Source organism: Vipera berus (genome assembly GCF_964194415.1).
Source record: "Vipera berus genome assembly, chromosome: 2".
NCBI classification, from domain to species: Eukaryota; Metazoa; Chordata; class Lepidosauria; order Squamata; family Viperidae; genus Vipera; species Vipera berus.
In genome coordinates this window covers 111,732,650-111,754,063 of record NC_138203.1, presented here as the reverse complement: position 1 = coordinate 111,754,063, position 21,414 = coordinate 111,732,650, and the positions used below count along the sequence as shown (strand labels likewise).

Below are 21,414 nucleotides of genomic sequence, written 5' to 3'. Positions count from 1 at the left end.
AGATGTCATTCCCACCCCCTAAGCAGATTTAATTTCATAAAATTCTCTCTTCAAGAGAGTTTGCAAAGAGCTGCTACCTTCTGTTTTTATTCTCATTGTCCCTGTCTCTCTATACTAAAGAAATGACTCATTTCCTCAAGTATTCTCTCATGCATAGGTAGAATCAGGTTAGAAATGTAAAAATAGCTTCTCCAATTCCAGATCCAGAAGGAAAGCCAATGTATATTTTTTGAAGTTTGGAAAAAAAAGAGGACAGAATACTCATAATATTCTTTGTACTGCATCTATTATAGAAAAGTATTGTTAATTTTATAAATTAACTAGGAAAATATACAAAATTTGGCTTCTGAAATTCTTTATTTCTTAATAAGCTTCATCTGGTTCATATGACTGGGAAGAGAGAAGGGTCTAAGAATAACATAGCATAACAGTTTTAACTATAAAACTTTGGAGGTCTTATAGCCCAACCTCCTGTTTGAACAGAAGACCCTTTGCAATTCTAGACAAATAGTTGTCCAAACATTCCTTGAAAACCTCCAGCGATGGAGCCCCCACAATTTCTGGACACAAGCCATTCCATCAATTAATTATTCTCTCTGTCATGAAATTTCTCAGTTTTAGGTTGGATCTTACTTTTATCTTCTTATCCTGCCCTCTGATGCTTTAGAGCAGGGGTATCAAACTGTCGGGCCGCAATCCGGTTGCATTATACAAAGGCCACCCCCACCCTCAGCTCCGGCAATGCAAAAAAAGTCACGATGCATCACGACACATCACGTGACGTGGTGAGTTTGACACATGTGCTTTAGAGAATAAGTTGACCTCTTCTCCTCTGTGACAGCTCCTCAAGTACTGGAAGGCAGGTATCATGTCACCCCTAATCCTTCTTTTTTAAGGAAATAGATATCCAGTTCCCTTGACTGTGTATATGTGTGGATAAGTTTCTTAATATTCTCTTATTTGTTGTAGTAGTTTATGTTTGAGTTACTATTTGTCTTGTTTCTATTACCATATTTTATATTTTAAAAGTAAAAAAGTTCAGTCAACAAATTCAAAGCATAATAAATCACACAGAAGCTTTTCTCATTAATCTTACCAGATGTACCAGAGATGGACCCAGTTTGTGTTGGAACAGCTTTGAAAGTAAAAGGAGTTCAAGAAAATATTAATGTCATAGAAATAGAGGGCTAATTTTTATATTCTCACAATCAGAACTTTATTATTTAGATGATTGCTCTTGTCTTAATAACTCAGATACACCAAAAGATTCCACCAAAAGGATTTTGCATTTGAGGGAATCAGTGAGATTTAAATGTTACACGTTGTGTTGTTTATTTACTTCATGCTATCTGAATACACTTGTCAGTAAATTAGCAACAATCAAGATCCCAAATCTTGAAACCAGTTAATTATCCAATGAACTCTGGAAACAGAATTTTTTAATAGGATTTCATGAGGTCATAAGCAAATTTAAAGAGAACAAGACAAGGCTCGCAGCAGAACTCAACAATAAAAAAGTTTCTTCCAACATATTAACAACAAGAAAAGTCAAGGAAACTATAGACCCACTAAAGAGAGAAGATGATATGGAAATTACAGACAACGGAGAAAGCAGAGCTGCTTAACTCATAATTTGCATCAGTCTTCACACAAAAAGAAACCATAGCCCAACACAGCAAAAAAAAAAAAAAACACTGCAAAAGATAGCCTAGAAACAAAAATCAAAATAAGCAAGAAAATGGTAAGAGAACATCTATCCCAGTGGTGGTGAACCTATGGCATGTGTGCCAGAGGCGGCACTCAAAGCCCTCTCTGTGGACATGCGTGCTGCCACCATCAACAGTTTGTGCAGGTCCATTAGGCCACCACCGCCACCCAGAGTGGCAGCCCCGCCCAGCACAAAGAAGGAGAAGCGGCTGGCTAGCAAGCTCGAGTAGAGGTGTTAGAGCATGTCCACAGCCAGCAAACCAAAGGCCACCCCAAGCAGATCCCCATTGATGCCATGGCCCCCCAGTCCCAGCTAGGATTTCATGCCCCTTTTCATCTCTGCTGGGCCTGAGTGGCCATGACGCCGATGGGGATCCGGCCTTTTGCCTGCTGGCTCTGGGCACGCTCTACCACCTCTGCATGGGGCTTCCTAGCCAACCACTTTGCCTCCTTCATGTTGGGTGGGCATGGAGCTCTGGGTGGTGGCCTAATGGACCTGCACGAGTGGCTGGCAGCCACAGTAGGTACTGAGATGCACGAGGGGAATGCGCTCCACCTGTGGTGAGCGCACGGAGGCCGAGAGCATCTGGCAGCAGGGGTTGCATAGCCCGCTGTGAAAACCAGGCCAGCCCTCCAGCAGCAGCACTGTGGCGGCACCAGCAACATATGGAGTTCAGGGACCATCAGACATGCCTACTCCACCCCAAGACCCCCTCAAGACTCTTGCCCATGGCCTGCAGGTGGAGCACATTCCCTTTGTGCACCCAGTGGCGTAGCGTGGGGGGTGCAGGGGGGGCCGGCCGCACCGGGCGCAACATCTGGGGGGGCGCGCTCGGCGACGAATTCCTAATTTGCATTTAGAGGTGCAGATTGGCACACACAACTTTCCTTTTCAATCTGGATCCTAGTTTTTGGTCTTGGGGCTTTGCATGAAGGGTGACGGTCCTTTGCTGTTCCCGCTTGGAGCACTTTAGCATTGCTCGGCGGCGCCCCAGTCGCCCCCTCCCCACAGCGCTTCAGCGGAGGAGTTAAGCGCAGAGTTTTTGCGCCTAGAGAGGAGAAAGGGGGGCTGGGAATCCAGCTTCCTGCCCCTCCATCTCCCCTTCCTGGTCTCTCGACGCCTCTTACGCCAGGGCTGCGGAGGTTCCCCTGGCGGGGGAGGGGCGCCAGGTGGGCAAGGAGGCTCCGAGAGGGGGAGGGCAATCAGGAGGGGGGAATCCCCAGGGGGGAAGGGGAGGAGGGATTCCTGGGAGAGCCAGGTGGGTTTCCCCCAGTTGCGCCCCCTCCCCTTCCGAGTCTCTGCCTTTCCTCGCGAGTTTTTCTGCTCCGTGGGAAGCGCTGCGCCTTCGCTTCTCCTCCTCCTGGGTTGCGGCTTCCATGAACGGCTCTCCGATCCCCTTCAGATCCTTCCCCCAAGACCCCCTCCTGCCCCGCAGCCCCACCTCTTGGCGCAGCCCGGCTCCCCGCCTGGGAGATCCTGGTGTTTCCCGGAAGGTTGGGCACCCCCGTCCCATGTTCGGAGGAAATAAAATAATTTTAGGTCAAGTGACAGGTCTGGGAGCTCTAATTGCCTCCACTTCTCTGAGATCGTTCTCAAAACAACTCAAATGCAACTGATTGATGTTGAAAGGACAGTGGGAGATCCAGGGAAGAAAGGAGGAATTTGTTTTATGACTTTTACAAGCAAAATGTTAGAACTGGATTTCCCACTTCTGTACCCACATGGCTTTTCAGTACCGTATTCTCTTGGAGGAAAAAATAAACCCAGGAGTTTCTCTTGTTGACTATCAGAGTGGGGCAGTTGACAGATACAGAAATGAGCAGGCACTGTGTAACTTACTGTAAATAAGAAGCTGTTTGAGGCTTTATAGAAGTAAAATAGAATATAGATTATTAACAAAGTGCTTTGACATTTTAACTTTGCTGTTGGTTCACCTGTTAACTACTTTGCCTCTCTATCTACCAAGTAGATTAAGGTCAAATTGGTTGTAAATAGAAGTAGAACTTCATAAATTTTGGGCCTACTTCGTAAGGGAAGGAAAGTAATATTGCTCCAATATATTTATGAATATTCAAGTGGAGGGGAATAATATATGTAAATCTGGTTTTGTCTTATTGATGCACATATTTTCCTTCTATTTGAATGTTCTGTATATCCTCCGCTGCGCCGCCCGCCTCCTGGCACGGCCTCGGGTCCCGGCGCTTCTGCCGCACGTGAGGGAGGGGATGCCGGACCTTCCCCCTTTTCCCGGGGGAGGCGTGGGTGGGGGGTGCGGCGGACGCCCAGGATGCGGGGCTCCCTGCGGCAGACTCGAGTGCTAAAATCCACGGGTTAGGGGGCGCAAATTACTTGCCTTGCCCCGGGTGCTGACAACCCACGCTATGCCACTGTGTGCACCTCAGTACCTACCACAGCCGCCAGCCACTCACACATGTCCATTAGGCCGCCACCCAGAGCTGCAGGCCCACCCAGCATGAAGGAGGTGAAGTGGTCAGCTAGGAAGCTCCACATAGAGGTAGTAGAGCACACCCATGGCCAGCAGGTGAAAGGCCATCCCGAGTGGGGAAAGCAACCCAGGTCCAGCAGAGATGGGGAGGCATGCAATCCTAGCTGGGACTGGGGGGGGGGGCATGGTGCTGATGGGGATGTGGCTTTTCTCATTCGGGATGGCCTCTGGCTTGCTGGGCATGGGTATCCTCTACTTGAGCACACTACCTCTACTTGAGCTTGCGAGCCAGCTAATTTGCCTCCTTGGTGCTGGGTGAGGCTGCCACTCCAGGCAGTGACAGCAGCCTAATGGATTTGTGCAATCTGCTGGCGATGGCAGCCTGAGGCGGGGCCATGGTGCATCAGATGTACAAGGGGAACAGGCTCCACATGGAGGCCAAGGGCAAGATCTGTGAGGGGGCCTGAGGAGATGACCAGCAGTGACCTGCTCTCCAACCACAAGCAAAAACAGATGGGATGTAGTATGCATGTCCGGTGGTCTGCATCATGTGCCTCCCCCTCCCCTACTTTGCCTGCTGCTGGAGGGCTGGCCCATTATTGGCAGTGGGCATCGGAGGTCCGGAGTGTGCTAGTCGAGGGTCCAGCAGGCTGTGGCTGCTGACGAACACCATCGGCCCCCATGTGCTTGCTGGTCTCTGTGTGCAGGGGCTGATGGTGTCAGGCAGCATCCACCTTGGCCCCTGCCTTGCCTTGCCTTGCCCCATGGCAAGGGCAGCCCTGCCCTGCCCCTGTCTCACACCGCAGGCCAAGCCTCCTGCCCACCACCTTACCCACCAGAGACCCCCCCTGGATCTACCCCAACCTTGCCCAGCCCCCACAGGCATCCTCCCAATGAGCAACATTGAGGTGGCCATGCCCACCTAGTCTGCAGTGACCACCGTATCCACAACCACCCAGTGGGCCACACCCACCCACTCCTGAGGGCACCACAATGCTGATACGGCCCTGGCACTTTGCAATAAGTGGGTTTGGGGTTGCGGTTTGGGCACTCAGTCTCTAAAAGGTTCACCATCACCGACCTATCCAATCGTGACGAATACAAATCATCAGGACCCAAGAGATTACATCTCAGAGTTCTGAAAGAGCTGGCAGATGTTATCTCAGAACCATTACACCACATCTTTCACAAATCCTGGAGCACTGGGAAATTACCCAAGGATTGGAAAAGGGCTGATGTGGAAAAGGGCTGATGTGGTCCCCAACTTCAAGAAAGGGGGGGAAAAGGACCCAAGAAATTACAGACCAATCAGTTTAATATCAATACCTGGGAAGATCCTAGAAAAGATAATAAAAAAATAGATCTGTGAACAACTAGAAGCAAACCAAGTCATAATTAGCAGCCAGCACAGATTTGGTTAAAAACAGAACATGCCAAACAAATCTGATCTCATTCTTTGATAAAGTAACTAAACTAGTAGACCAGTGAAACACAGTGGACATAGTATACCTAGATTTCAGTAAGGCATTTGACAAGGTAGATCACAACCGACTCCTCAGTAAGCTAGAAAAAGGTGGAATAGACAACATCACCACCAGATGGATCTGTAACTGGCTGACAAACCATACTCAATGAGTAGTCCTCAGTGGCACTATATCCACATGGAGAGAAGTAACCAGTGGGGAATTGAAGGGGAACTCATCAAATTTGCAGATGACACCAAACTGTCAAGAGTAGCCAACACCCCAGAAGACAAACTCAAGATCCAAAAAGATCTTAACAAACTTGAACAATGGGCCGTATCCAACAAAATGAATTTTAATGTGGAGAAAAGCAAACTCCTACACCTAGGCAAGAAAAACTAAAGGAACAAATAGAGTGTCAGAATCCATTTATATCTCATTTCTAACTATCTCCTCTGATCTAAAACCAAATCTCACCTTCCCTGGATTCTACCATACTCCCAAGGGGGAGAGGGGATATTCATGCAGATTTTATTGCTTTTACTTCCTCTATTAACCACATTGTAACCTTTTCTTTATTCGCCTTGTGTCTGCTATCCATTACAATGTAACAAATTGCCTCCTATACTATGCATCTCTCTGAACTTTTTCTCCCTTAGCAGGCAGCTAGGAAAAAAAGGCGGGGGGAGAGATACAAACCTCCGGGATCTGGTTTATTTTTCCGTCCTCAAAAGGAGGTGTGAAGAGCTGTGGAATGATCATGCTGCAAACAGAACCAGATTGATGTCATCTTCCCTTTCCAACAATGGACTTACTACCTGGGGATTGGCTGGTCTGAACTGCCCGGATGAACTATGGGGTGAGGTTTGCCTAGGGACACTTTAAAATATCAATCTGTAAGGGAATCCCTCAGAACCTGTCTATTATGCCTGCTATCTCCTATTCTTAATAAAAGTTCCTGCTTGGAAGAAACTGTTTCCAAGAGTTCTGCTTTCTTAAGATGTGGGTTGAAGTAGGTCCAGACACTAGACAGGATCTGCAATAATAGTCAACCTGGAAGGAAGAACCTTACTGGGGGACTTTGCAAGAAATAAAATATTGGACAATGAGGCAGGGAAGAAAGAAAACCCTGTGGAAAGGAGCCTTTCCCCTGACCGAGATCCCACCAGCTGTCGCGATCTGAAATGTCATACTACTCAGGAGAAGAAGTGGTGCAGACGTGTGACCACAAATCTCGGTGGTCGATGAGTGTTGGAAAAAAAAGCGAGTGGGAAAAGATATTGAGAAAGGTGACCCTGAGACGGAGCAGCCACCAACCCGAATGGAAGCAAGAGATGGAGAAATCCCAGCACGTTAGCAGAGGGGAGGTTGTGCACCACACTCAGACAAGATCCTAGAGAAAGCTATTGACCTGATGAAAACAGCCCTCGGCTCTCTAGGGGAGGAGAAACCTGAGCCCCGCGGCTGCACCAACACTTGGAGATGCAGCTGGAGAGACACTGGTGGGGATCAGAACCTGTACTCCCGGGGACATCTGCTGAACCCGCAGCTACCACTTCAGCAGCCCCACTCCCCACCGACCCACAGATGGCAGTTAGTATGGGAGACAATACCACCAGCAGCAAAGGCACTGATCCATTCAAAGATTCCCACCACTGGATGCGAAATTCAGGGGGGAGCTGCCACACTTGGGGTTTTTCCTCAGTTACATGGAAGAATATGGACGGGACATCCCTAGTGATAAAGCCGTATGGTGTGATCCGCCCTGGACAGACTGGCTGCAGACTGGGTGGTAAACCTGCATGATTCAAACACCCCAGAGCTCAATGACTTCAACCACTTCATGTCCTCTCTGAAAAGGTGATTTGAGGACCCCCTGGCTGATCAGAAGGCCCGTGAGAGAATCAAAACAGTGAGGCAGGGCAGACGTCCGGTAGCCGAATATACACAAGAATTCCGGGCCCTTGCCAACAAGCTGAACAAGCTGACATCCTCCTTAGCCATTTCAAAGACGGGCTAAACTACAATCTATATGATGCTTGCCTGCCTCGTGGGGAGCCAAGCCAACTCGATGAATGCTACATCCTGGCAGAGGAAGCAGAGATCAATCTCCTGAAGAGGCACTGCAGAGGAAAACCATGGGGCCGCTCACCTCCTGAGCCGATGTGCTAGCCAGCAAAACCACGGCCCTGGCCAAGAAGTCAACGGGCTGTTTCAAATGTGGGAGAGAGGGGCATCACACTGTAGAATGCCACTCAAAAGCCCCTCACTGCAAACCACAACCATCACCAGCCAGGAAATCAGGAATGTCCCCAGCCAAACCAAAAGAACCTGCCATGTGGGGGATACAGACTGTGGAGTCCCCAACCCCTGGCAAATGAGGGGAGGGAACTCCAACCTAAACCGCAGGAGTGGAGGGCACCTCAGATGACAGCTTGGAGGGCAAACCCCTGGTAAGTGGATCCATTCAACCCATCCTCAAGACAGTAACTATATTAGCACCCTCCATGCCCAAAGCTGTCAAAGTGAAGGCCTTAATAGACTCTGGCTGCACCCACTGCCTCATTAGCCCAACGCTAGTGGGGAACGTGGGCATTCCAGTGAGGAGACTAAAACAACGAATCTCCTTTGGCCAGTTAGATGGGTCTATAGCAGGGGGGTGCCAGCTACCCTAACCACTTTACCAGTCAACCTGTCCTTGGGGAACCATGAGAAAGATATAACGTTTGTAGGGACTCCAGGCATGGAATGCCCAATGATCCCAGGGCTGGAATGGTTAAAGAAATGGAAAACCTGGGTAAATTGGAGGATGGCAAAGCTCAATTTCCCAGAGGGGGATCATGCGAACATAACATCCCAAAGGCCCCCACCAACCCTAGGAGTGGAGAAAGCATCAGTGGGAGAAGAGAATGGGTTACCAGCAGGGTTTTTTTTCTCATAGAACTCTCAGAACGGTGTTCCGGCACCTTTTTTTTGCAGGAAAAAACAACCCAGTTCCCTTATTGGTTTTCCTAAGCCTATTGCATGGCTAACAATCTTGGCTCTTTTTTATGACTCGAGGACTTCAACTCCCAGAAATCCTGAGCCAGCCATGCTGAGGGTAAAGGGAGAGGTTTCCAAGCTGAGCCATGCTGGCTCAGGAATTCTGGGAGTTGAAATCCTTGAGTCATAAAAGAGCCTGCACTAGAAGAGGACATTAAAATTATTTACAGGATTACTTCTTTAGGAACTAAACTTTTAGAGTCTAAAACAGCTAATTCAGAAAAGCCAACAGGAAAGAACCACACATTTTTCATCTGCTTCTGTCTTTTGGAAGGTAAAATCAGATAACTAATCTATTTCTTATGTTAACATCTCTGCAATGAAATCAAAGGTAACAGGAAAGAAATGAGAAACATTTTTCTCAATGCAATATGTTTAATTTAGCTGATTCTAGAAAAAACATAGTATCTTTTGTACACTCTTGAAAACTATTTTGAATCTAAAAAAATCTTTTTTTTATTAAAGAGTTTTACAAAAACAAAATTTTACAATATATCCCCAAATCCCTCCCACCCCAAACCCACCCACTTTCCCCCCCCCCACTTCCCAGAGCTAAATACAGGATTATAGTTACAATAATCATATTCTAAATAAAAATTATGCATAATATACAATTAACCAAATTCATAATGCGCTTTAACTCTCTTTTAACATAACTACAAACAATGTACCAATAACAATATCCCACTAAAATCTACTCATAAGCTAAATGGTACCTTTTGGTCCCATATTTGTTTTGAATATAATTTATCCATCTCCTCCAAACTGAAATATATCTTTCCTGTGAATGATCCTTCAGATAAGCAGAAATCTTAGACATTTCTGCAAGATTCGAAACTTTAAACACCCATTCTTCTACAGTGGGCAAACTATCCTTCTTCCAATATTGTCCCACCAGTAACCGTGCTGCCGTTATCATGTTCAACATCAAGTTAGTTTCTTTAACATCACAATCTACAACAATGCCCAATAAAAACAATTGCGGGGAGAACTTTATCTTTCTCTTAAAAATCTTTTGAATGTTCCACCAAATTTTAATCCAAAAAGCTTTTATATTTCTACAAGTCCACCACATGTGAAAATAGGTAGCTTCTAAACTACCACACCTCCAGCATTTAGACTGTACATTAGGATACATATTGGACAGCTTCTTGGGATCCAGATGCCATCTATAAAACATTTTATAAAAATTTTCTCTTAAATTTTGAGCCTGGGTAAATTTAACATTTCTGACCCAAATTATCTCCCAGGTGTCCAGCGAAATTGGTTCCTGAATATTTTGTGCCCACTTTATCATGCAGTCTTTAACCAGTTCCGTTTCCGAATCCAATTCAATTAAAGCATTATATATCCTCTTTATATGTGCACAATTTGAATCTCTAATTTGCTTTACTAAATTTTGATCTGTAGTTGTGATGCCAACCTTTTGATCTGACTTCCACCTAGCTTTCAATTGGGTATATTGAAACCAAGAGTAACTTATGTTTTCTTGTCTTAACTCCTCTACTGGTTTAAGTTGCCAATCATTCCCTTGCAATCTAAGTAGTTCCTTATAAGAAACCATATCCATACTCACTCCCATAGATACGCCCTCTATCATGTGTCCAGGAATTCCCCAAATCGGTATTTTATAATTTAACTTATAATAATACTTTTTCCAGACACGCAATAAAGCACTTCTAAGAATATGGGATTTAAAAGCCCTGTCTACCTTCTTATCATAAAGCAAGTATGCATGCCATCCATATACCAAATCCCATCCCTCAAGATGAAGTATTCTCTTGTTAGTTAGATTAAGCCAATCACTAACCCAGGTCAAGGCAACCGCATCATAGTACAATTTCAAATTCGGCGCCTTGAGTCCCCCTCTTTCCCTGGCATCTTGTAAAATCTTGAATTTAACTCTTGGTTTTTTCCCCGTCCAGATAAATTCGTTAATACCCTTCTGCCATTGATCAAGGTTGGCATCCTTTTTCAATATAGGTATCATCTGAAACAGAAAGAGAAACTTTGGTAGAACATTCATTTTAACAACTGCAATTCTTCCCAGTAATGATAATTGTAATTTTTTCCAATTATTTAAGTCCCTTTGTACCTTCAACCATAGTGTTTCATAATTATTCTTATACAATTTTACATTTGAGGCTGCAATATATACTCCTAGATATTTAACCTTCTTCACTATTTCAAAACCTGTTAATTTAGATAACATATCCCTTTCACTCATAGATAAATTCTTGGATAGTATCTTAGTCTTATTACTATTCACCTTAAACCCAGAAACCTTACCATACTGAGTTATAATTTCCATCAAATCTATAACCGACTGTAACGGTTGGGATACTGTCACAACCAAGTCATCAGCAAAAGCTCTCAATCTATAATCATTCTGTTTTATTTTAATTCCCTTTATCAAAGAGGACTCTCAAATTTTAATTAGTAAAATCTCTAATGTTAAAACAAACAATAATGGTGATAAGGGGGCAACCCTGTCTTGTACCTTTTTCAATTTTAAAAGTCTCTGTTAATCCCCCATTAACTATAATTTGTGCAGTTTGTTGTTGATATATAGCTTTAATAGCATGTAGAAAACCTTCTCCAAAATTCATCTCCTCAACAACTCTTAATAAAAATTGCCAATTCAATTGGTCAAAGGCTTTCTCTGCATCCAAAAATATCAATGCTGCAGAGACTTGGTTGTTCTTATCCAAATACTCAAGCAAGTTAACAATTTGTCTTACATTATATTTCATATACCTCCCAGATATAAATCTCGATTGATCACTATGAATCATTTGTTTCAAAACTTGCATTAATCTATTAGCCAATACTTTAGCAAAAATCTTATAATCTGTATTTAAAAACGATATAGGTCTATAATTTTTAGGTTGAGTAAGATCTTGATCCTCCTTTGGGATCAACGATACAAAAGCTGTCCTCCATGATGGAGGAACTGCGCCTCCAGTCTGAATTTCATTAAACAAAATCTTTAAGGGTTCAATCATTTCAGGCAACAACTTTTTATAATAAATTGCTGTTAATCCATCTGTTCCCGGAGCTTTGCCCAATTTCAACTGTTTAATAGCTAAAGAAATTTCTTCTGATGTAATTGGGCAATTCATCTCAAGTTGTTGTTCTTGTGAAAGTCTTGGAAAATGAGCTCCCTGTAAATACTTGTCTACATCTAAAGCTTGTATATTCTCTTTAGAATATAATTTCGAGTAAAAATCTAGAAAACTCCTCTTAATCAAATTTTGTTGGTAGACTTCTTTTCCTTTATATTCTATTTTGTCTATAGTATGTAATTTCTGTTTCTTCCTTAATTGATAAGCCAACCATCTACCAGGCTTGTTGGCGTTACAAAAAGTATTGTGTTTGGCATAATGCAAATTAGTTGCTACTTGATCAGCCAATAGCATATTAAATTGTTCTTCCAATAAATGTATTGAGATCTTTAAATTATTATCCAATGGATTCAAAATGAACTTTTTCTCCTTAGTTTTAATCTCTTCCTCAATATCTAAACGTTTTTGCACTAGCTTACGCCTATAAGCATTATTCATATAAATCAAAACCCCTCTCATATAGGATTTACTAGCATCCCAAACCATTTCCGTCGAGGTACCTTTATGCATATTCATGACAAAAAATTCTTTCATATGTTCTCTACATTTCTGCAAGAACAAGTCATTTGTAAATAAATTCTCATTTAGCCTCCAGGATCTCCTACTAGTGTCTTCAGCAAAGAACTCCAACCAAACAGGACTATGGTCAGACATTGTCCTAGGAAAAATCTTAACGTTCTTAACCGAAGAGGAAAGATCAGTAGTAATCAAAATGAAGTCAATCCTGGAAAAAGATTTGTGTCTATCCGAAAAGAAAGTAAAATCTCTGTCTCTCATATTCCTTTCCCGCCATACATCTCTTAATTCCAGATCTTCCTTCAAATCAAAAAAAGCTTTAGGCAATTTTGAATTAAAAAAGTTTTTAGAAGATCCCTTCTTATCTTCAGATGGCACCAAAACCCCATTCCAGTCCCCCATCATAATAACAGATTTGTAATCCAGTTCAATTAGTCTCTGATGTAAAAATATAATTTTTTTTGCTGTTGCTGATTTGGAGCATATAATCCAATAAGAAGAACTTTCTTTCCTTGTAATGTTAATTCAATACTAACATATCTCCCTTGTTTATCCGATTCAATCAATCTTGCTGAAAAGTCTTTTCTTAAGTAAATAACCACTCCAGCCTTCTTGTCCGGAGCAAAAGATGCAAAATGTGTTCCCAATCGGGAATTAATCAAATATTTTTGATCTTTTAATGCAATATGTGTCTCTTGTAAGCAAACAATGTCATTTTTATGTTGTTTCAGATAAAAAAATTCTTTCTTTTCTGTGGTGAATTTAACCCATTAACATTCCATGTCAGGAACTTCACCATCTCTGGTGACCATGAGCCTTTGGAACAAGGCCTGAAGATCAGCTGTTGCTCTCTTAGGACGTGCTCCTCCCACAGGCTCTGAAACAACCGCATCTTGTGTAGCTGGACCAGTTACAGGCTTTTGTTTTTGCTCTTTTTCCATACGCTTATGTGCAGCTCTTGTCATCCTCTGATCTTTTAGATCTTCCTTTAATGCCAAACTCTGCTCCATGGCCTCCGGCTTCTGCGTCTCCTCAAGGGGCAATAACATTGCCCCTTCACTCAATTGTTTATCATCTTGTCTAGCTTCTGTTCTTTTAATTCGGGGAGATGGTGGTAAACCTGCTTTCAGGACCTTAGTGTAGAAATCTTTTGCTTTTAAGATTGTATCCAGTCTGTATCTGGTCCCTGCATGATTTACCACAATTCCAATAGGTATTTCCCATCTGAACTGGATTTGTCGCTTCTTAAGCTCATCAGACAAAAAGGCAAAATCTTTCCTCTTTCTAAGAATTTTTGAGGGTATCTCCTTTAAAATCATAATATCTTGGCCTGCAATCTGAAATTTTTCCCGATAAAAAGCCTGGATAATAGAATTTCTGGTTGATCTCCTGGAAAAATAAATCACTACATCTCTAGGTAGACTTTTTTGCCTAGCAATCCAGGAGTTAACCCTAAATATCTTATCCATTTCCTTAAGTAGTTCTTCAGGTTCCCATTTCAAAACAGGAGCCACTGCTTGTGCTATTTCCCATTCCAGATTTTCTTTAGGATTCTCTTTGAGGCCTCTGATACGCAAAGCAAACTCCATGTTCTTATATTCTGATATAATAACCTCGTTTTCTGTTCTGTCAATCTTGGCCTCTGCTCTATCAATCTTCTGTTCAGCATCAATAATTTTATTTTCCAAGTTCTCCACATACTCCATAACTGAATCCACACGAACATCCAGGCGTTCTATATGTGCAGCTAAGCCCTGGAGTGCAAACACTATATCTTCCCTCATCTGGTTGTTTTGATTCTTTATTTCTTGTTGCAAAACTTGCGTTGACTGCATCACAACTTGCTGGATGTCTGTCAGTGTAAATGCAGGAGGTGGGGGAGAGGGTGGTTGTACTGTAGGTTTCATCGAAGTCTGCCCTGCAGCTTGTGGTATAGGTGACGAGATAACATTCTTAGAGAGCGGGGGCCCTCCCCCACATCTCGCAGCCATCTCTTAAGTTTCAATTTCCTCTTTCACCCAGCAGAATCAGAGTTCAAAAGAAAAAAAAAGGGGGGGGAGAAGAAATAACAATTCTCTCAAAGTTCTTAATCTTCAATAAGAAGAATAGGGAACAGGCTTTCAAATACACAAAATCCGATACTGGATAAAGTCAGTTGCAAATTGTATCTCTTACTTTGTAGCAAAATATAACAATTTTCAAACACAGTCTCTTCACGCAGGAGAGAAACATTCCAGCGCCATTTTTACTCCATTTCAAACTTGAAACTTGAAGAAGATAATGAAACTGAGTTAAAGTTGAAATCCAATTTATAAATTCAGATCTTCCTGCTTTGCTCTGCCTGCTTTCCAAAGGAACAAAATACTCACAGTCCCCTCTAAGCAACAGGTGTAGTTGTCGCGTCTTGTTCCACTCCTTTTGGAGCGAAAACGTCCTGGGAGCGGAGAAAGCCTGGGCTCCGAGGGGGCTCACCCTGTTATCCCCAAAACTGCTTGGGAGAATCACAGGGGAGCTCTACCTCTATCCAGGCAGGCTCGCCTCTCCCTCTTCTCCCGAGGAAGAAGCTCCAGCGCCGCGGAACAGCTGATTTTCGCTGCCTCAGGGCGTTTTGACGCTTCCCAGGATCGGGTGGCTTCAGAACGCCGCCATTCGGCGCGGCAGCGCTACCGGAAGCTCGAATCTAAAAAAAAATCTTAAGAATGAAATATTCTTAATTTGGACTTTACTTTTACTGTTTGGACTGTTGTGTGTTTTGAAAAATAGATTATTTAGAATCTAGTTATGTTGCAATTCAGTCTTTAAATAATTAACCTAATATATACATAACAATATATGATGTTTTCCCTGGTGAGCTAAACATCAATAACAACATTTATTAAAAAGGCTAAAATAATTTCTGGTGATATTATCTGTATATTAAAATTTTGGACAAGCAGTGATCCTGTATCCTAGCAAAAGATGTTACATATGTGCATAAGTGTAGTCAGTAGCATATGCCTTTTTAAAAATATCAAACATGCAAAGAAACAAAAATAAGTCCAAAATATCTGTATTACATCCAGAAATGCCAACTTTGCAACCAATATTTCTCATCCATAACTATGGCACCCTAAGGATACCTGCATACATGCAAATGCTTCTCTGGGATCAGTAACGCAACAGGGATTGCTTTTTCCTTCCAGTAACATATACCTAAAACCAGTTTATTGCATTTAGCAATTGTACTAAAAAAAATCTCATTGTCAACCAATATAATTCATTTAATTTGAAATCAAGTGAAAAATTGATTTAAATTATTTTATTAAAACAAATTAACGGTAATTCTTTTATAAGAAGTTGCCTCAAACAAAATGAGTTTGACATGCCTGCTCTTGATAGTTGAATGCTCCAAAATAAATTCTAGACCAGGCCTGTACATGCAGCCTACCAAGCACAGACTTTAAAAAAAAACAAGTAATAAAATCATCACCACTGCCCTGAAAGTCATGTTGCCTAGTGCCTCCATGGCTTACCATGACCACAAGCTCCAACACTGTAGATGCTCCTCTAGTCACCAAATCATTGATTAGCCCACCAGCATTCCTTTGCAGACCACAAAGATTTTTAATTTATCAGTGTGGGCCTTTCCCTTCTACAAGTTGCACAGATCTCTTCTAGATTTTCCTCTTGCCTTTCCGAGTTAACTCCTTGGTCTGTCATTGAGCAAGAATTGACTTTGTAGGGAAGCATATTATCATTTGATGTATATTTAACATATGTTCTACCTTTATTTACCAATTATACTGTATAATATTTGTATGCAATCCACATGGCGAGGTTTGGAGTGACAGGGACCCCTTCGCATGCCTCCCTACAGCTGCAAGCCACAGAGGGAAGCGTGGAAGGCTTACAGTCCACCCAAGACTGCCCAAACACCGGGGAAGCCGCCAGGGACCAGGCCACACCCAGCGTGGACCAAGAATGCAGGGAGCTGCTCCGAATGCTCCTTGCAGCGCGAAGGATGCCACAAGCTTCTCCACGAGGGATGCCAGCTCAGGGGGCCTCTGGACACCAGGTAAGTCCTTCCCCAGCGCCCACGAGGCCCCCTAACATGGCACCGGCCACCCTGGGGAACCCCGGGGCCCCGGAGCTTTTGGCAGGAAATTTCCCACCAAACTGTGATCTGCAGCTTCCGGGGCCAACCGGAAGCAAGATGGCGGCCCCCAGGACACCAACGTGGTTTGATAGGCCCCAGCCAAGCCTTGAGGCCCAGCAATCAGTGGCATCCAGCCGAAGAGGCACAGAAACCACCCGGTCTTCCCCACCGGAAAGCCTCAAGGCCTATGATGGCATCGAAGCCTGTCCAGCCGAGACTGCTACAGCAGGGTTTAAAGCAGCCATCCAGGTCCTGGAGGCCAAAACGACCGCGACCTCGACATCGGGGGTAGCCAGCCTCCCTCGCTACCCCCAGGAGCCTCCCGGAGGTGCTCCGGGGCCTCCAACCATCTCCCCGGGGCCTATCTGCCTGGAGCCTCCCAGCTATGTCTTGCAATGCCAGAGAGCCCCCAGTGAACCCCCGGGCCCTCCGGCCTACTTTTTGCCGCCTCCCAGATGCCCTGCTTGCCAGATGGTCTTTGGGGGGGCCTCCAGACGAGGCCCCTACTCCAGTGCCTTCTTCAGCCACCTCCAGGGTCTTCAGGACCAGCGATGGGCTCCTCCGGGCGATCCTGGGCGTTTCTGCGCCATTCCGGCCCCATTCTGCAGTCTTCGCCCCCCGGTGAGAGTTCCAGTGCCGGGGGGGCTTCAGGAGGAATCTTCGGGGCTTCTGCAGCCTTCAGCCCCTCTTCTGGCCCAAATCCCGGCCTGCAGGCCTAGGCCTGGGCCTGGCCCAGAGACACAGAGAGAGAGACATCCGCTCCCTCCGCCTCCTGGGCTCAAATGAGTTCTGAGCATGCCCAGTCTGGGCCATCCAAAAATCAGAGAAAAATACCACCACCTGCCAGCAGAGGGATCCCTTTTCCATTCACCTCAATGGAGAACTCACAGATGTATAGAAATGGAAAAAGAGCTAAGGAAAATTCCCTTTTACCTGCTTCTGCCCTCCCAAATAATTTTGCAAAACTGCATCTTGGGGGGGACAATTACAGCAGTTGGAGTAAAGAAGTGCAGATATGTCTATTAAAGGAAGGGACTCTAGAGATGGTTCTGGATCCCCCACCTCTTCCCTGGGGACCCCAAGAAGAGTGGTATCATAGACAAGCATATACCACTCTACTGAGCTCACTGGATGCTAACTTGTACCCCAGCATTCCAGATGGGCTCACAGCTGGCGAAGTTTGGGGGTTATTATACAATTTATTCAACAGCGACACCATCGGTTCGATCACCAGACTCACAACTGAGTTTTACACCACCAGGCTGAGGTTTGGGGCTAACATGGCCGAGCACCTGGGAAAATTGAAGGCGCTCAGGGCAGAACTGATGTTCAGAGACTACCTTGTACCTGAGGCGAACATGGTCGCTGTCATTCTGGCTTCCCTGGACAAAAATTGGAGCAGTTTCATTGTTTCACTGGAGGGGACAATGAAGGAAGCCATGACTCTGTCCTACGTCACAGGGAGGCTCATTGAGGAGGACACGAGGCGTAGAGATGCAGGAGAATACGCCAGAGCCACCACTCAGCGAGCCAGCAGGAGGCACCACAACTCAGAGCAGGTTAATGCTCTACTTAAGTGTTTCATCTGTGGCTCTGAGGGGCATCTGAAGAAGGACTGCCCCCATCACCACCACCAAGCGTGGTCCCAATCAAGGAAGAGGCAAGGGGCAAGGAAGGGGGCATGGCGGGGGCAAAGGTAGTGCCAAGGGCAATTTTGTGTGTACTTGTGACCTCACCCCCACCACAAAGGCTGATAGCCCCACTGGCTTATGGTTACTGGACTCTGGAGCTTCATCTCACATTACCAATATGAAACAAGGGTTTAAAAGGTTAAAGAAAATTAACTCATCTGTCAAGGTGGCCAATGGTGATAAGGCTTTGGTTGTTGGGGAGGGCACTGTCTCTGTACTGGGGCTGGGAAATGTTGAAGGGGTATTACATGCTCCCTCCATTGCCAACAATCTGTTAAGCATTATCAAATTATGTGACGATGATAGGGTGGAAGTTTTATTTCGCAAAGGGGGAGGTCATGTCACCCGGAACCAGAGGGTCATTGGAAGTATTGCCATCATAAATGGTTTGCCATACTTCTCCCCTGAGAACCCAGCCACAGAGGACAGTCCACCGGGTGCCACCTCAGAAGAGGCCTGCGCACGGAAAGAGAGAAAGCCCCCACAGCCAGCCCCAAGGCTGTCTAAGGAGCGCAAGGCTGAAGCGGTTGCACACAAGCCACCTCAGCCAGCCCCACGGCTTTCCAAGGGCAGTGTGGACAAGAAACCCGAACCTCAGCAGGCACCTAAAGCACTGCTCAAGGCAACCAGAGCCAAGAGGGTGTCAGTGGGGAAGCCGCACCACGATAGGTGTGCCCATCTCTTACACCGAAGATTAGGTCATGCGAGCTTCCCTGTGGTTAAAAAGATGGGAGAGTTTGCTGAGAGAGTCCAGCTCAAGGATTGTGAGGTGTTCCTGGACTGTGCCATCTGTAAGAGGGCAAAGAGGAAGGCTGCCCCCATCCCTAAGGTGTCACTGCGTAAGACTCAATACCCATACCAAATAGTACATGTTGATTTGGTTGGGCCATTCTCACCATCCCTAGGGAAAAGACAGTATTTTCTCACTGCCGTTGACGATTTTTCACGGTACGGCCACGTGTATACCCTCACAGAAAAATCCGAAGCTTTTAACGCCATAAGATCACTGTACAACTTTGTAGAGACCCAGTATAAGACCAAGATCGCACAACTGCAGAGCAACCACGGGGCTGAGTTCATGTCCTGAAAATTCCAGAACTGGATAAGGCGTAAGGGCATCTGCCATTTTCTTACAGCGTCCTTCACTCCTGCTCAGAACGGCGTGGCAGAGCAAAGAAATGGAATCCTACAAACTATGGTGCGTAGTCTGATTGCGGACGCTGGGGTCGCAGAATCATACTGGGCAGAGGCGGTAAAATACGCCAATTACACCTTAAACCGCACCTGGAGCAGCGTTGTGGACCAGACCCCATATTTCCTGGTCCACGGTAGGAAGCCAAGTCTGGGACACTTGCGTGTGTTTGGCTCCTATGCTTGGGTGCACATCCCCAAGCAACTGCGGAAGAAGGGGAGATCTGTCTCCCAGAGACTAAGGTTCTTGGGCTATGCTCCTGGCTCCAAGGCCTACAGTTTCCTGGGAGAAGGGGGCAGGACTGTGACTTCCCAATCTGCCTCCTTCGAAGAGGACTCCAATTGGACCCAGATTCACTCAAATGATCTGAGCCCATATGTCAACCGACCCAGCAAGGACACACCGACCACGACATCACCTTAGACGACCACATACCCTGCCACCGACGAAAGTGAGGAACAAGACAAAGATGTCATCCTACCTGGTTCAGATGGGGAGGATGAGCCGTCAAGTCCCAAGGGGAATGACACGCCGTCTTCACCCCCAGTGATGCCTCAGAGACCTGTAATGCCCAGCACCTGGGACCGAGGGTTTACACGTCCCAATTATGAAATGCCAGCAGACATGGAACCCACAGAAGAAAAGGGCGGTGAGTGGCAGAAGGTCAGGAGATCAAAGCGGTCCAACAAAGGAGTCCCGCCAAAAAGAATCGACATTGGGCACATCACGTTCGTCAACAGCGTTGTGGTCACCCCAAAATCCTTCTCTGACATCCAGGAGCTGCCCATCAAAGAACAGGAGAAATGGCAGCTCACGATGGAGCAGGAGATGGCGAGCCTGGAAAAGCTCAAGGTCTTCACCCCCCAGCAACCACCAAAGGAGAGGAAAATCATTGGCACAAGGTGGGTTTTCAAGGCTAAACCACTTGCCAATGGCCTCTACCTGTATAAGGCCCATTTGGTAGCTCAGGAGTTTGCCCAGTGCTACATGGAGGACTACGGGGAGACCTACTCTCCAACCATCCGGGCAGAGAGCATCAAGGCCGCCCTCGTAACTGCAGCCGGTCTGGGGGAGGAAGTCTTCCAATTCGACATCCAGATGGCTTATCTCCACGCCAACGTGGACCGGCAGATCTACGTGAGGGCCCCTCCTGGCTACTAGCAGGAGGGGGGAAACACATGGCTGCTCCGAAAAGGGTTATATGGCCTCAAGAAGTCGGGAAAACTATGGTACGACTGCCTTAGAAAAAGTTTAGAACGAGTTGGTTTCAGTGCATCCCATGCAGATGAATGTGTTTTCATACGCAACTCCAAGGGTACCACAGAACGGGTGTTAGTTTATGTGGATGACCTCCTATATGTAGGGCCTGACAAGGAAGGGTGTGATAAATTTGCCAAGGCCCTGGGGGAAAAGTTTACCCTGAGGTCTTTGGGGCGGGTTGACAGGTACTTGGGTGTGCACATCTTGGCCACTGAGAAGGGGTTCGCCCTATCTCAGAAAGAAAAGATTGAGGAGTTATTGGCCAAATGCAAAATGGCAGAATCTAACCCAACGCGTAGCCTGATACAAAGTGACTATTACAGTCACACTCACAAGGACGGTCCTGAGTTCACAGATAATAAGCTTTACAGATCTGTGATTGGCTCCTTGCTATATATCAGCAATTGGAGCAGGCCTGACATAGCTTTAGCTGTGAATCTACTGTCCAGGCATGTGGAACACCCAAAGGAATTCCACTGGACTGCTGTTAAGAGGGTACTTAGGTACCTCAGGGGCACGACCGATGCTCTCCTTGTGCTGGAGCCAGAGAAGGGGAAGCCGGCCCAGCTCTCCGCTTACTCGGACGCAGACTGGGCTGTTGACACCAAGAGTAGATGGAGCACCTCTGGTTTCCTCATATTGCTAAATGGCTGTCCTATCCATTGGCATGTTAGGCAGCAAAAATTTGTTTCTTGCTCCACGGCCGAGGCGGAATATGCCAGCCTGTCAGACACGGCCAACGATTTGATTTGGTTCGATGCTCTGATAACGAGCATCTGGGCACCTCCTCCTCTGCCCATCCAAATTCAAGAGGATAACACGGCTGCAATTGCAAT

At 45.5% G+C, this 21,414-nt stretch overlaps 1 protein-coding gene across 1 annotated transcript in view; it reads right to left on the bottom strand.

The window, feature by feature from the left end:
• TMEM52B (transmembrane protein 52B) overlaps nt 1–21,414 on the bottom strand; it is a gene marked incomplete at both ends in the record, with an annotated part of 73,431 nt that overhangs the window by 32,013 nt on the left and 20,004 nt on the right. Inside the window, one exon of the mRNA XM_081316280.1 lies at nt 1,097–1,135. Within this exon, the coding sequence (XP_081172406.1) occupies nt 1,097–1,135 (39 nt within the window). The remainder of the gene's footprint in view (nt 1–1,096; nt 1,136–21,414) is intronic.